Raw genomic sequence first — 14,596 nt, forward strand, 5'->3', positions numbered from 1 at the left:
CACGAATTAAATCTTTCAAGAATACATTTTTATTTATTATTATTTAAAAAAAAACTTTTTTTCCTTTTTATTGAAAAAAATCAAGATTTACAGACAAAAATGGCTGCACAGAATTGGTTTCTTCAAACAGGATACATGTAAAGTATAGCCAGGGGCAGCAGCTCTTAATACTAATAGGAAATATACACTTGTTTTATAAAAAAAAACATAAGTGAACAAAAAAAGGAAGAGAGCGAAGAAGAAGAATTGACTGACGTCACTTCCTATCGAGACCTGTCCGGGTCACGTGACGTAGTATTAGCTCGCTGACTGTGCTTTGTTTTTCGTTTTGTTCAGTGTTTCGGAAATGCGACATTTCTCGCTCTCATCGAGGTGTTGTCGTCGATGGACGCCCAACGACCGCTCCAAGAACCGATTTCAACGACCTCCTTCGAGCACATTCGCCCTAAAAACCGAAGCCGTAGGCCTGAGCGTCACGTGACCTGCATGCGACGGAGCGTTTGATAAAAAGATGGCGTTAGCTCGAGCGGAGAGGACAAACAAACACGGAGCCTCAGAGAGCTGCTGACCGCGAGCCGCAGCTCCTAGGAAAAAAAAAAGTAATGTAAGTTCACCTTAACTTAAGAAGCTTATGTTTATTTTTTAAACACAAATTCCTCACAGACTCTCAGTCGTTGTCACGTATTTCACCTTAAAACGCGTAACAATTGATTATTTCCAAGCTTTTAGTCTTCGTATCCTGGTTGCTAACGTTAGCAGGCGTCAGTTAGCTAATATCATGCATCAACAGTTTAACTTCAGCAGCGCCGCAATAACCTTTATCACGATTTTTTCTTTTACAACACGAAGCAGCCAAACGTTTGCAAACATTAAATTATTATTATTGCGAGACATGTTATAACTGCGGGATAAATGCTTTTTTTTTTTACATGTGGAGAAAGATCGCAGGTTTCTGTCACTGTCAATAACGGCTATAATCGTTTCTTGTGCTTTATAATCTACAGACCTCATGATGATAAACGGCTTGGTTGCATAGTTTATATTAAAACACTGCAGCCCGTTGAGGGATGTGTAAATGAGTGAGCGAATCGAGGGTTTATGTTGAGCTTTTGGAAAGCTAGCATAAGAAAGCTATGTCACCCTGCTCTCAAACCAGGCCAATTTAGCACTTAATACAAAAGTGAAAGGGAAATGTTTATCATGCTATATTGATTTATGTCCTTAATGGGGGTTACCTGTCCCTATTATGTAGATTTTCTTTTTTTAAATAAGTTTGTTTGCAGACTTGTAGGGTAGCTGTTAAAGAAATAACCCACTGAGGCTGTAGGTGCAGGAAGTTGAAGGCAGGGCGATGCAAACACGTGTCTTGTTTTGGGTCACTTTGAAACAACTCGTGGCTCAGACCAATCAGACATTAGTGTAATAAAAAATATATTTAGCCCGTCATCCTTACTGTATATTTCTACAGGGGGGGATATTAAGTATCTCGCGGCTTTCTTTACATTTTAAACGCGCGTTTTCATTTCAGCCTTTGAGCCGGTTCCTTTTTTCATGTCAGGTTGTTAGACTTTCTGCTTTCAGTGAATACATATGTTATCATAACTTCAACTGCTTGGCAACATTTTATTAAATAGTTTCAAGATCTGATTTATTGTCTCTTTGGCACCACATGCTACATATGTGGGTCTCTGATGTCCATCACTTTATTTTCTTATTTTTCTAGAAAAATTTTATTGATTTTAAGATTTTTAATCAGGAATTGAACCATTGTTCCATTTAAAAAAAAAAAAAATTCTTCATTTAAACAGTTTTGTAGTGATGGTGCTTTATTATTACTAATGATAACATCTTATTCAGGATTTGTTTGTTTTAATAGAATTTAAACAATGTTGTGCTGTCGGGCTCTGAGTTTGTATTTTAAATAAGTGCTGCATTCATATTAAGGTTGGTGTCCCTTCCTTTTTGATCAATTTGTTGTTGTTTTTTAATTGGTTATATGTAGGGATGCTCCAGTCCAAAATCAGCCCATAAAAGTATTTTTTTGGGTAGCATCTAAAATCTCCAATATTTTCATGCTGATATAAAACACTGCTTCTGTTAAAAGTTTGGTTTATATTACTTGGGTCATTTGTTTTCATCCCACTTGTGATTAATCTTTGTTTCCTGTTTTAGTCATAAAACCTGACCAAGCCTTTTTTTTTCTCCTTTCTTTTTTTTTTTACATTCTACAGTATAAAATTATTAATAAAAGTGGGTAAAATTGGTGCTAATATTTTATCAGGTCAATATCTCCATCTGTCAGTTCTAAAAGCTGCAATTTTGGTAGGGCTGCAACTTAATCCGTCTAATTTTTTTTGATCAATTAATTAAGTCTTCCTCGAAGAAGACTTTTTGCTTGATTAAATCCAGGTGAAACTAAAATTTTCCAATTTCTGTATTATAGAGCATATTTAAATTTTTTTTTTATCTTAGATGCAAAATGTTTACATATTATATATATATATATATATATATATATATATATATATATATATATATATATATATTTTTTTTTTTTTATTTTTATTTTTTTACAATTTTGATACAATTGCTGCTTTAAGTGGGTTACTCTGTCAGCTAAAGAAATGTTTTAGTCTCTACCCTTTACTTAACGATTCATTGATTATTAAATTAGTTGACAGTTATTTCAGTAATCGATTAATAAAGTTCAGCATTGTATCGGAAATGAAGAAGTTGCATCAGGACACTGCTAGTTATATAGCATTTTTGTTTTCAAGACTGAAACCCTATATAATCTTCATTGCTGGTTTTTGTTAATGCCTAACACAACACAGGCACCGAAAATGTTAAAAACAAGTGATTCTAAGTAACATTTGAGTTTTTCTCTTATCAGGCTTCTGGTTATTACTAAATCGGTCTGACCTCTTGATTCTTTTTGTCTAAACGTTGCTCCTTCTCTAGTAATAAAATCAAAGTGCATCGGGAGACTGGTTTTTGCGTTTATTCATGGAAACGATGACGTTTATTATTTCTATTGTTGTGATGGAAATAAAGAAAACCCAGATTGCTCAGTATTTGATCATCAGTCAGTTGGCAAAGATTTGTCCGATCCACATCTTCGAAAAAATTGCTTTGTGAATCTCTCATGTTTTGTCAATCAATCGCTTGAAACGCTGCTTTGTTAATCTTTGTGCACTTTCATATTTTTATCATAGTTTTTTATTTTAAATTTTTTTTTTATTCCAATGCAGTCAGCGTTGGTCATTATGTTGGTATAAAATTGTACTTCTGTCATTTGCAGATGGATCCTGGACAGGATTTACTGCTTGCTGCTTTAAGTGAGAGTGGAATTTGTCCAAACGATATTGGGCTGTTAGATGTGGATTCTCAGGATGTTACACAGCCCTCTACAGCCCAGCAAGTAAGATTATCTTCAATATATTGTCTAGGAGACAACATTTCCCTTAGATTTCCTAGTAAGAACTGCAGTTCTAATGTCTGTTCTTCTTTCAGTCCATTTCCATCAGCGCCCTGGATGTTGGGGTGGGAGCGGAATCAGCGGAAGTTGTTCGACCTGAGCCTCAAACTGCAGTCCCATATGTTACAATCAGAGTAGGGTTTCATTAATTTACTTAATATTAAAAAGGTGTTATGGTAGCCTTAAAATAAAGAATGATCATTTTTGTTTGTTTGTTTTCCAAGCAGCACAAACCTCAGCCATCAACAACCACATTTGTCCTAAATCAACTGAATCAGTTGCCATCACTAGGGAGTGCTACTACTAAGCAGTCAGTCACCAATCCAATCAAACACACCATAACCCTCACCAAGGTGGTCCATGTGGCTAATTCAGGACTGCGGACTTCAGCAACTCCCTCCCCCATGGGTGTCCCCCCCTCTGTGTCCACATTAGTGCCTTCTAACAAAGATCAGGTTTGTTTTTAAATCCCTTTTTTGTTTGAATATTCCATTTCTTGATAAAGTTGATCATACCTTTGTTTCATCTCTGTTTTAGCAGATTCAGCTGAAAGATCTCCTTCGGCCCAAAAATGTGAAAACCACAGTTTTAAAGGGCAACAGCCTGATGGAGCTGATGAAGCTCAAACCCCCACCAGACATTGCTCCACCTGTAGCAACGGCTGCAGCAACGGGTCCAGGTAAACCATTTGAAGGAGAGACAAGAGACACATGGAGCAAACATTTTTATTTAGATATATATTTTGCTGCAAATTTTTTTTTTTTTGGCACTAGTGGCTCGCTTTTTTTTTTTTTTTTTTTTTTTTTTTTTTTTTTTTTTTTTTTTTACAGTAGGCTGACAGGAAAGGGGGTATGAGATGGGGGGGAGAGACATATGGCAAAGAACCACAAGTCTGATTCGAACCCGGATTTGCGTGGTTGCACTTCCGAACCTCCTCCATTAACCTTTCGTCGTAGTTGTCCATTGTAGTTGTTCCACGGTTTTTAAAAATGGTGCGCCCCGGCACTGAATCAAGAAGGGCGACCACACAGATGTCCGGAAAGGAATACCAAGGACCAATCACAGCTGCTTTTTGTCTGCGCACTTCCGCTTGAGGTCTGCGCGAGTTTGCGACCATCCGACCCGTAGTTTGAATTTTTTTTTTGAGCACAGAGACAGATTTGATGGTTGCAGAAGCTTTGTGTCAGAAGCATAAATTGGCCCCTACATGGGTTTCCGCGAGTCATTAAAAATCATTAAGTCATTGGACTGTTTTTTTAAATTAAGGTCTTAATTGGCATTGAAATTCATTAAATGTGATTACCGTGCCATTTAAAATGCTTTAATTTAAACAAAAAAAATTATAAAAACTATTTCATCAGCTATATCAGTTGTAATTGGTTCCGTGTGTGTGTGCGTGGAACTACTTCTGGTTATTTGTAATGCCGTGTGTTTGGAAAAGAAGCTCAAAGCGGAGAAAAGGCGAGAGAATGGGTTACCGTATTTTCACGACTATAAGGCGCACTTAAACGTCTTTTTTTTTTCCCTCAAAATGTGCGGTGCGCCCTATGTGTGTTGTAACTGCGACTTTTGAGACCACCTCATTGAGGAGATGATGAAAGAGTGGCTGAATGTAAGGAGACCAGGTGTTTTTTTTCCACTCATCACCATCACTGTTAATATGTGACTCCATGCGTGCCCATCTCACAGCTGATGTGAAAAACACGGGGAAACAAATGAATGCTGTGCTCGCTGTTCAACCGCTCGACATCGGTGTGAACCGGACCCAGCAGGTGCAGCAGAAGCAGCGAGTTTACATGCAAAGTCAATGGTCGACGCGCATATAGGTGCAGCAAAAGGTCCCGCAGCGCGTTTTGAGCAGCAGGAGCGTTTAAGCATCTGCCAACGCGCTGCTGCTCGAGATGGAAAAATTTAAGTTTTGCTGCTGGACGCGCCGCATCAACCAATCAGAGAAGCTGATCTGGGAGCTGACAGCGAGACAGACACAGCGCTCTGATGACATATGATATTAACGCAAATGAAAAGGGCTGGATGGATGAGGAGATGATGAAAGCGTGGCTGAGGGAGGTGTATGTGAGAAGAACAGGTGGTTTTTTTCCACGCATCACCATCGCAGTTAATCTGTGACTGCGTGCCCATCTCACAGCTGAAGAGAAAAAAAGGTGAATCAAATGAACGCTGTGCTCGCCGTTATCCCGGGAGGTCTGACAAAGGAACTTCAACCGCTCGACATCGGTGTGAAGCGGCCGTTCAAAGTAAGGCTGCGAGTGGCGTGGGAGCGATGGATGACAGACGGAGACCACCGTTTCAGGATAAGTGGAAGGCAGCGCCGGGCAAGTTACGCCACCGTTAGCGGATGGATTGTAGATGCTTGGACTAACGTGTCTGCTGGCTCTGTTGTTCAAGCTTTTGCAAAAGCCGGCATTATTTCTGAGGAGCCGCGCTGCACGGAAAGTGACTCTGACAGCGAAGAAGGGGAAACTGGCATGTCTGATTTAGCGCAGCTGTTTAATTCAGAAACAGAGGAGGATGACTTTGATGGTTTTGATTAATACTTTGTAATAAATACTTGAATAAAGCACAATCATACTCAGTTTTGCTCCCGCTCTATTTTTCTACCTGAAAACTTAATTCAACAGCAGCCTCTGGGCGCGTCTCCTCCTCTTCACCGCGGCGGCTGGCAGGTGTTTTTTCATCTAAATAATCTAAATCTTGCAGCTATATTTGCTGTGATCAGTGGGAATAAAGTAGTTTTAATATGTTTTTAAGTGAGAAAGTCCACCTGAAAACTTAATAATTGCAGTCAGTTCATCCAGATTATCTATTTCTGTCGGAGGCGCTCAGACCCCCACATACCAGCGGTGCACCGACAGGAGAAATCCTTTCGTTCACCGCGGCTGCTGGCAGGTGTTTTTCATCTAAATAATTTTAACTGCAGGCACCAGGATACCGGTAATAAAAGCGAACATATTCCGTCGGCAGGTTTCAGGATTTTAAGTTAATTTAGGAGCGATCACAGCGCTGTGTCATCTGCGATGTGTCTGTCTCACGGCCAGCACCCAGGTTTGATTAATACTTTGTAATAAATACATGAATAAAGCACAGTCATACTCAGTTTTGCCCCCGCTGTATTTTTAAATACGCAGTAGAGGTATTTAAAGGTTGTAGAGGACATGTACCTGTATATAAAAACCGCGCCCTATAGTCCGGTGGGCCTTATGTGTGTGTTAAATACAGAAATGGCACACATAACTGAGAGTGCGCCTTTTAGTACGGTGCGCCTTATGGTCGTGAAAATACGGTAATTCAAATTTCAACAAAAGTGGCTGGAAAACAAGGAATTCGGGCCACGGCTGCAGCCTGTTGACTGTAAAGATGACCAAGGATTTTGCCATGTTATTCATATATAAAACAGTCATGGGTACTTGTTAATGGCATTAAAATAATTAGTAAGAGCGTTAAAAGGCATTAGTTACTCATTCCATTTTCAACCCTGAGTACATGGGTCCTGCTCGCTAACCACTGACCACCAAAGTATGAAGATTTTGCCGCAATTTTAAATCAGAACATTCTGATTTTAGTTTGATCTCAAATACGGTGTCAGTTAACATGTTTAAAGCCTTTCTTTATTCTTATTCATGTCAAATCAACTATTAGTTCCTCCGTGTTTCCAGAACAGTGGTGGTCGTTAGTGGAGAGATGATTGTAGTTTAACCAGCTGAGATTAACAGACTAATTTCTCTGTACAGGTGAAATTAACAATGGGATCAAGAAAGAAGTGTTGGGTAAAGATGGAGCCAGGATCTGGATTAAAGACGACACCAAAATTCAAAACTTTTCAAATACTTTGGTAGGTTTAATTAGGTTTATAAGGATACTGCTCTGGTATCCAAATGCGAATGTATAGAAAGGAGTATATATTTCAATTTCTTTGCAGAAAGTTGCAGGTCTAAAGGAAGAGGATGAACATGAGGAGGAAGAGGAAGAGGAGCTGGGTCACGCAGAGACATATGCTGAGTACATGCCATTGAAATGTGAGGATTTTTCTAGCTTGGTAATGACGATAAATGGTATTCTTAAATGGTTTTCAGCTAATAGATTATCATTAAAAATGTTCTGTCAAACCTGTCCAGGTAGCGTGTGTATTATGTGCAGGATTATTCAGCAGCTATTAATAAAGAGAACCTTTATTTTAATTCATTTTTAGTCCTATAATGTTTTATAGTAAGATGCGTTTTCTTCTTGTGTTTGTTTGTGTGAAACAAACCCTGTGAAATGCAGTAAAGATCGGCATGAGACATCCTGATCCTGTGGTAGAGACCAGCTCCCTGTCCAGCGTCAATCCTCCAGATGTGTGGTACAGACTGTCCATCCCAGAGGAAGCCATTGATCGAGGCTGCTTGTCAGCGCTTCAGTTGGAAGCAATCACATATGCTGCTCAGGTACCCAGCGTCCATTACATAACGGAGCGTTAAAAACAAGAGTGAGGCGAAGAATACAAATGTTACATGAAGCGTGTGAATCCACAGTTGCATCTAAACTCAGATTCACTCAAATTGATCAAACTGAAATGTATAAAAGGTTTTAGCTGCTATATCACCTTTAGATCAAAAGCATCCAGTCCTGCAACCACAGTTAATGAGGCCTAAAATACCAACCTTCAGTCTTTATAGATTTAAAAAGAGCCTTAATCAAACAGACAGATTGATTTGGGTTTACTTTTTTATGTTTTTTTGTTTCATAACTCATTCCTACTGAACTCATCCCTCATAAGGATTATAGTTTATACACTTATCAGTAGGTGGCAGTAACAGTCCACTCTACTTTGGTTCTACTTGCTATTAAAATGAAAATTATGAAATTTAAGATGCACTCAATTTTTTTATTTTTTTATTAATGTAAAATCTGTGTTGGATTGTCTGTATTGCCTTGTAAGGTTGTTAATTTGGTTTTCCATCAACTTTTAATGTTGAATTTATTCTAAAATTGTTTTTCCATAGTAAAAAAAAAAAAAAAACTCACCAGCTTTCATTTTGGACTTGATCGCATAAAAAAATGTAGAATTTGTGCTACATAAATAACTAATTGGAGAATCTTTTGCTATACTTAGTCAGTTCTTGTCACAATCCGAATTACGTAGTCACCTGGGCCAATGGTTGAGGCTGTGTGGAAAACAAAGCCTGTTTCAGGGATCCTGTGGATCCTTAAAAAGACTTTAACGCAGTGGTGTCAAAATTAAACACATTTGTTACTTCAGTAGAAGTATAGATACTGCAGTTTAAAAACACTGGTAAAAGTTGAAGAATTAACTAGACCTCCTTACTCAAGTCAAAGTGAAAAAGTATGTGCTCCAAAAACTAAAACTATAAGTAACCTTTAAAAAAAAAAAACACCCAGATGACACTATATGAACTGAAAGCTAAATTTTTTAACTATTTCGAAAAATTCTTTGAGATAGGGCCAAGGATGAGGGAGGTCTTGTTCGTCTCCATCTCCCAATAAGCTCTCGCCTGTTTCCGACCTTTCAACATCTTTTTCTGAATCCAACATTGTAGCATGGCATAGACAATTCCCCCAATGAGTGTTCATGTTATGTGACTCGTCCAATTAAACTAGTTTTCACTCGATGTGGATGGTGCCAATGAGTAGATGCCGTCTGTTCATCTGGGGACCTAAAAATTTTGCCTTTTTTACATATTTCCTCCTCCACCCATACTGTTAATTTTCCTACTTCCAAAAATAAAGCCACCAATTATTTCATTCTAGTGATGAATATTTTTTTTTCATTGTAACTTTTTTAATTGAGTAAAATAAGTAAGACTAAAGTTGAGAACAATTTAGAACAGCAGATTTATCTAATTGGTCCTAAGCTAATATTGTCTCATCACCTACCCTTAAGGCAGCTTAAAAACTGGGAAGAGCTCTTTTGTTGAAGGCTGTTGTGTTTTCTAAGACCGCTCTTCAGCAGGGAAATCCTTCAAATGTTTCATTCTCACATGGTTTTACACTGGAAGAAACCTGTTGGCACACAACCACCCTTTCCTGTCTATTAATCAATCTCTTGGTAAAACGTCGCCCAGTGAAAACATGAAAACGGTTCATAAAACTCTTTAAACTAACCAGATAAATCAAAGTCTTAAAAGCACAATGGAGGATGTTCTTTTGGAAGTAAGTTTGTATGAGCGATGCAAACATCAACTTTTAAACAGAGTGTACATGAGGAGAAAAGGGCTAGTGCACGCTCTCGCACGCGTCTAATAGGTGTTCTCTCAGGAGAGGGTACTGTATTGGGTTTTGTACAGAGGACGGGTCTTTCCAAAAGATTCTGAAAATCCTCCCCTATACCTTTAATGTTTATCATCCCTTTCCCAAAGGTCGTTGCTAGTTTGAAATAAGCTTTTCTTTTTTGTGATTGTGTTGCAGCAACATGAGACATTCCTACCCAACGGTGACAGAGCCGCTTATTTGATTGGAGACGGCGCTGGTGTGGGCAAAGGCAGGACTATTGCTGGGATTATTTATGAGAATTACCTTCTGGGCAGAAAGAGATCCCTTTGGTAAATGTCATGGACCAATTTCTAACTTATCTGGATAAGGTTTTATATATTGATTAAGATTTTGTTTAAAAACTCATCTAACAGCCTTGATTGTTTCTATTGTTTCTCTTTCTTTAACCACTTTTCAGGTTTAGTGTCTCAAATGATTTAAAATACGACGCTGAACGGGACTTAAGGGATATTGGAGCCAAGAACATCCAGGTTCATTCTCTCAACAAGGTAAGATATTTTAAATTGCAGCACATCTACATCCATGAAATGCTGTCATAGAAATCACTGACTTGCGTTTGATCTTTTTCAGTTTAAATATGGCAAAATATCTTCAAAACACAACGGGAGTGTGAAGAAAGGGGTGATCTTTGCCACCTACTCGTCCTTGATAGGAGAGAGCCAGTCAGGAGGGAAATACAAAACCAGATTTCAACAGCTCCTCCACTGGTGTGGAGAAGACTTTGATGGAGTTGTATCCTTTCACTCGTTCTTCACAATTAAATTTAAAAATTCTTTATTAATCCCAAAGCAAAATTAAATGACGATTTCTTTTTCAAAGAGTTGTTGTAGATGTTGATAGCAGTAGACAGTCAAGGGCTTCTGCAGATCTGGGGCAACATAAACTGCTATAGAAGATCCTTCCTAACGTTCTGTTGGTGTGGCTCTGCTACTTTAGTTTTTGTAGTCTTTTTAAATCTCTTACTGCTGATAGGGTCAGAAAGCTCTGATTGGTGCCGTCTGGACTCACTAAAGGATGTGAGAAACAAACGGATCCTAACTAAATTACCATTTGTTGGATCATGTCTCTCACCCCATGCATGAAGCTGTTGCAGAACTGGAGAGCTCCTTTACTGACAGACTGCTGCAGGTTAAATGCACCAGGGAGCGTTATCACAGATCCTTCCTCCCAGCAGCTGGAAGACTTTATAACCACCACTGTTCCTAACAACCTCAATAAGTTTTTACATTCATGCAGATTTTCAACAATAAGGGGATTTCTATTCTATTCTAAAGCCTAGCAGAGAAATGCTGGAGTCAGGGATATAGACCTGCAGCCACGTTACAGTAAAACACACATTACTCAATTGCTAATATTTTGGCTGGGTCCTTTTGAGGGCTTAGATTTCCTCTAACTTCCTTAAGATCTCACATTACTCATAATGATTGACGGAAGGAACGGCTTGATTTACCTCCTCTGTCTCTTCTCCTTGCTCCTGTTCTGCATCTCTTGCTCCTCCTTTTCAGTTCAGGTGATACCTGCAGAAGTAGTTGCAGTATCATTTCAGCTGGAGAGATGTTAAGCAGTTGCTCCCTGGTGTAAAAAAAAAGTGATGGTTGCCATGGTTATTCATGATAACAAATGTTAAATAAGGAAAGAATAATAGCCAAAATCCCTTTAATTGCACAGCCTAATTGGAGGCAAAAAAAAAAAACAACAATACGGTGGGAATTGTTCTCTTATAAAAGAACGTCAGAATCAAGCTGGTAGAGCTACTCCTTTTTAATATATATGTTTAGTTTTCAAAGTGCAATATACAAAAATCATACAGCAGAGTATAAAGCATACATATACTTACCGTATTTTCAGGACCATAAGGCGCACCGTACTAAAAGGCGCAGTCTCAGTTATGTGTGCCATTACGGTATTAAACACACACAAAAGGCGCACCGGATTATAGGGCGCAGGTTTCATATACAGGTACATGTCCTCTGCTACGTTTAAATACCTCCACTACATCTCCTCATCCATCCAGCCCTTTTCATTTGCCTTAATAACGACTCCAGCTGGAAAAGTGTCTTTAGGCAAAGTCTTTCACTTAATCACCATAGGCGGCAGTTTCTGTCCATTTGCGTGGCAGCCAAGCACAACAGTAAACGCCATTTCATACCCCGTTGTGTGTATCGCTACAGTGCTGGCTTCTTCTCCACCATGTGATTCACCGGGATGTCGAAAGTGAGCGGCACCTCGTCCATGTTGGTGATGTGGCTTGGCTGGATGCGTTTGTTGGCGATGTTTGCTGCAGTAGGAGTGGAAGCTCGCCAGCTTTTCATTATAATCCGTCGGACGTTGCTGAGCAACTGTAGTCCTGGTTCGGATGGAAAAATTGCATCATTTCATAAAATAAATTCATTAATCTTGAATTCTCTCCAACTGCTCGATTTCCATATTCCTCTGCGTAGCTGATAGCCTTCAGTTTAAACTGTGCTTCATAGGCGTGTCTCTTTGCCATTTTTAGGGTTGTTAAGACAACAATGTTCTGCATAAAGCACAAACCTGTTCTTTTATACACAATCCACGCCCACACTTCCCCCTTTAACGTTCTCATGGTGGTCTCAACAACGTCCGCAGTAACACACATTGGGCACACCGCACTATAGGGCGTGCCGCACATTTTGAGGGGGAAAAAAAAGACGTTTATATGCGCCTTATAGTCGTGCAAATACGGTAATAAGATATTCTTACCTGAGATAATTCAATGTGCAGCACTATGAATCATGACTGATTATATACTTATTAAATTTATGAAATCCATCAATAACTCTCATTAAAATAAATGCTAACTTTCTTTAACAATGTATCTGTAGATTGTCTTTGATGAGTGTCACAAAGCTAAAAACGTTTGTCCCATTGGGTCTTCCAAACCGACAAAGACCGGCTTGGCTGTTTTGGAGCTGCAGAATAAGCTTCCCAAAGCTCGGGTCGTGTACGCCAGCGCTACTGGTTAGTAGGCAGAAATAAAGAGTCTGACATCCGAAACTGATAAAGCTGTGAAGACATGAACTATTAACTGACTATTAAGTGACTTTTTTTCCACTCCGTGTTTCTTCCAGGGGCCTCTGAACCAAGAAACATGGCGTATATGAATCGGCTGGGCATATGGGGCCATAAAACGCCTTTTAAAGAATTTGGCAACTTTATTCAAGCAGTTGAACGCAGGTAGGTTTGGCTAATTGTGAATATTTTGAAAGGTTTCTCATTTGAAATGTAATTAACATGTGAGTTCTTTGTTTGCTTTCAGAGGTGTGGGGGCCATGGAAATAGTAGCTATGGACATGAAGCTCAGAGGGATGTACATAGCCAGGCAGCTGAGTTTTACAGGTGTGACCTTCAAGATCGAAGAGGTGTCCCTGACTCAAAAATATATCAACATGTACAACAAGTCTGTAAGGCTGGTAAGTTAATGATTCATTTGGGCTGGTTTTTGTATCCATTTACACCAAAGTGTGGAAGTTGAGCTGTTTTACCTCCGTGTGACAGTGGGTGAGCGCACGAGAGAAGTTCCAGCAGGCTGCCAACCTGATGGAAGCAGAGCAGCGCATGAAGAAGTCCATGTGGGGTCAGTTCTGGTCGGCCCATCAGAGGTTTTTCAAGTATCTCTGCATTGCCTCCAAAGTGCGGCGGGTGGTCCAGTTAGCCAGAGAGGAAGTTCAGAATGGAAAGGTAAAATTGTTCCTAAAAAATAAGTTATACTTTGTTTATTTATTCAGCTGTGGTTGTTGAATCAAGGAGGATTTAATAAAACAAAGCATGTTTGCATTAATGTAAGCCAATCTGGCACAACTTTCTGACATTATGTCCAAAGTTTTATGATTATAATTTCCTTTAGTCATAGAAATATTTTTTAAATGGTAAATGGGGGGTGCTGCTGGGGCCACTGACGGCGGCCGGGCGAGTGAGCGAACCAGACCCGGTGACGGTATGCTAAGCCCGGTAAGGCAGGCGTGGGGCGGACCACCGGACTTTTTTTTAGGTATGAGAAGTAGGACATGTATGGGAAAAAGAGGACATCTGGTCACCCTATTCACACCTAAAGCATCAAAAACACGTCCTGCTTCAATTTTGATGCTTGTACAAGTTTAGTTCTGATGCGCGGCTGAAGTATCTTTGCTGCTTTAGCTGCGTGGTGGAAAAAGTGGGTCTGATGCTCATCAGGTGGAGCTACCCTATCCTTTTTTTGTCTGTAATAATGGCAGCTATATTTGCTGTGATCAGTGGGCAAAAAGTAGTTTAAATGTATTTTGAAGTGAGAAAGTCCATCTGAAAACGTCGTCAGTGCAGTCAGTTCATCCAGATTACCATCCTGCCTTCAAATATTATTTCTGTCGGAGCCACTCAGACCCCCGCACACCGGCGATGCTCTGTCAGTAGGAATCCCATTCCATAGCAGCCTATGGCCCGGTTGCCTCCTTGCGGTTTGCCACGGCGGGCTGAAGGCCTTTTTTATGTACGTAATCCAAACTGCAGGCACCAGGATAATAAAAGCGAACATGTTTTTCTGGCAGATTTTGACATTTTAAGTTAATTTGGGCATTAAACTGTTTCAGAGGAGTGACCATAGCGCTCTGCATCACCAGTGCTGTCTCTCTCCCTGCCAGCTCTGTGCAACACGCCGCTTCAGACGCTCTGCAGACAGCATGCGTGTTAATGTATTTTGTAGACTGGGTTTCAAGGGGTAGTCTGAGGGGAGAGGCATGGTTGTGTATGTTCAAAATATAGCTATAGGAACCATTTTTCTAAGATGTCCTACAGCACCTTTAACACACGTGGAATTATATACTTAACAAAAAA

The 14,596-nt window shown here is 39.6% G+C and overlaps 1 protein-coding gene across 5 annotated transcripts in view; it reads left to right on the forward strand.

Annotated features, from left to right (window-relative positions):
* The first annotated feature begins 260 nt into the window (after positions 1-260).
* The window catches only part of sbno1 (strawberry notch homolog 1 (Drosophila)), a 36,875-nt gene continuing 22,539 nt past the window's right edge, over positions 261-14,596 (forward strand). The window contains exons 1-15 of one of the 5 annotated variants that reach the window (XM_038286965.1): positions 261-604; positions 3,302-3,421; positions 3,514-3,612; positions 3,703-3,933; positions 4,016-4,157; positions 7,228-7,328; positions 7,416-7,512; positions 7,760-7,920; positions 9,902-10,035; positions 10,164-10,254; positions 10,337-10,498; positions 12,613-12,748; positions 12,859-12,964; positions 13,047-13,200; positions 13,286-13,468. In XM_038286965.1, the coding sequence (XP_038142893.1) occupies positions 3,302-3,421; positions 3,514-3,612; positions 3,703-3,933; positions 4,016-4,157; positions 7,228-7,328; positions 7,416-7,512; positions 7,760-7,920; positions 9,902-10,035; positions 10,164-10,254; positions 10,337-10,498; positions 12,613-12,748; positions 12,859-12,964; positions 13,047-13,200; positions 13,286-13,468 (1,917 nt within the window). In that variant the 5' untranslated portion in view covers positions 261-604. The remainder of the gene's footprint in view (positions 605-3,301; positions 3,422-3,513; positions 3,613-3,702; positions 3,934-4,015; positions 4,158-7,227; positions 7,329-7,415; positions 7,513-7,759; positions 7,921-9,901; positions 10,036-10,163; positions 10,255-10,336; positions 10,499-12,612; positions 12,749-12,858; positions 12,965-13,046; positions 13,201-13,285; positions 13,469-14,596) is intronic. The other 4 variants (XM_038286969.1, XM_038286968.1, XM_038286970.1 and 1 more) reach the window with 4 other exon arrangements.

Source organism: Cyprinodon tularosa, unplaced genomic scaffold (genome assembly GCF_016077235.1).
Source record: "Cyprinodon tularosa strain WSP-4 unplaced genomic scaffold, ASM1607723v1 ctg233, whole genome shotgun sequence".
NCBI lineage: Eukaryota > Metazoa > Chordata > Actinopteri > Cyprinodontiformes > Cyprinodontidae > Cyprinodon > Cyprinodon tularosa.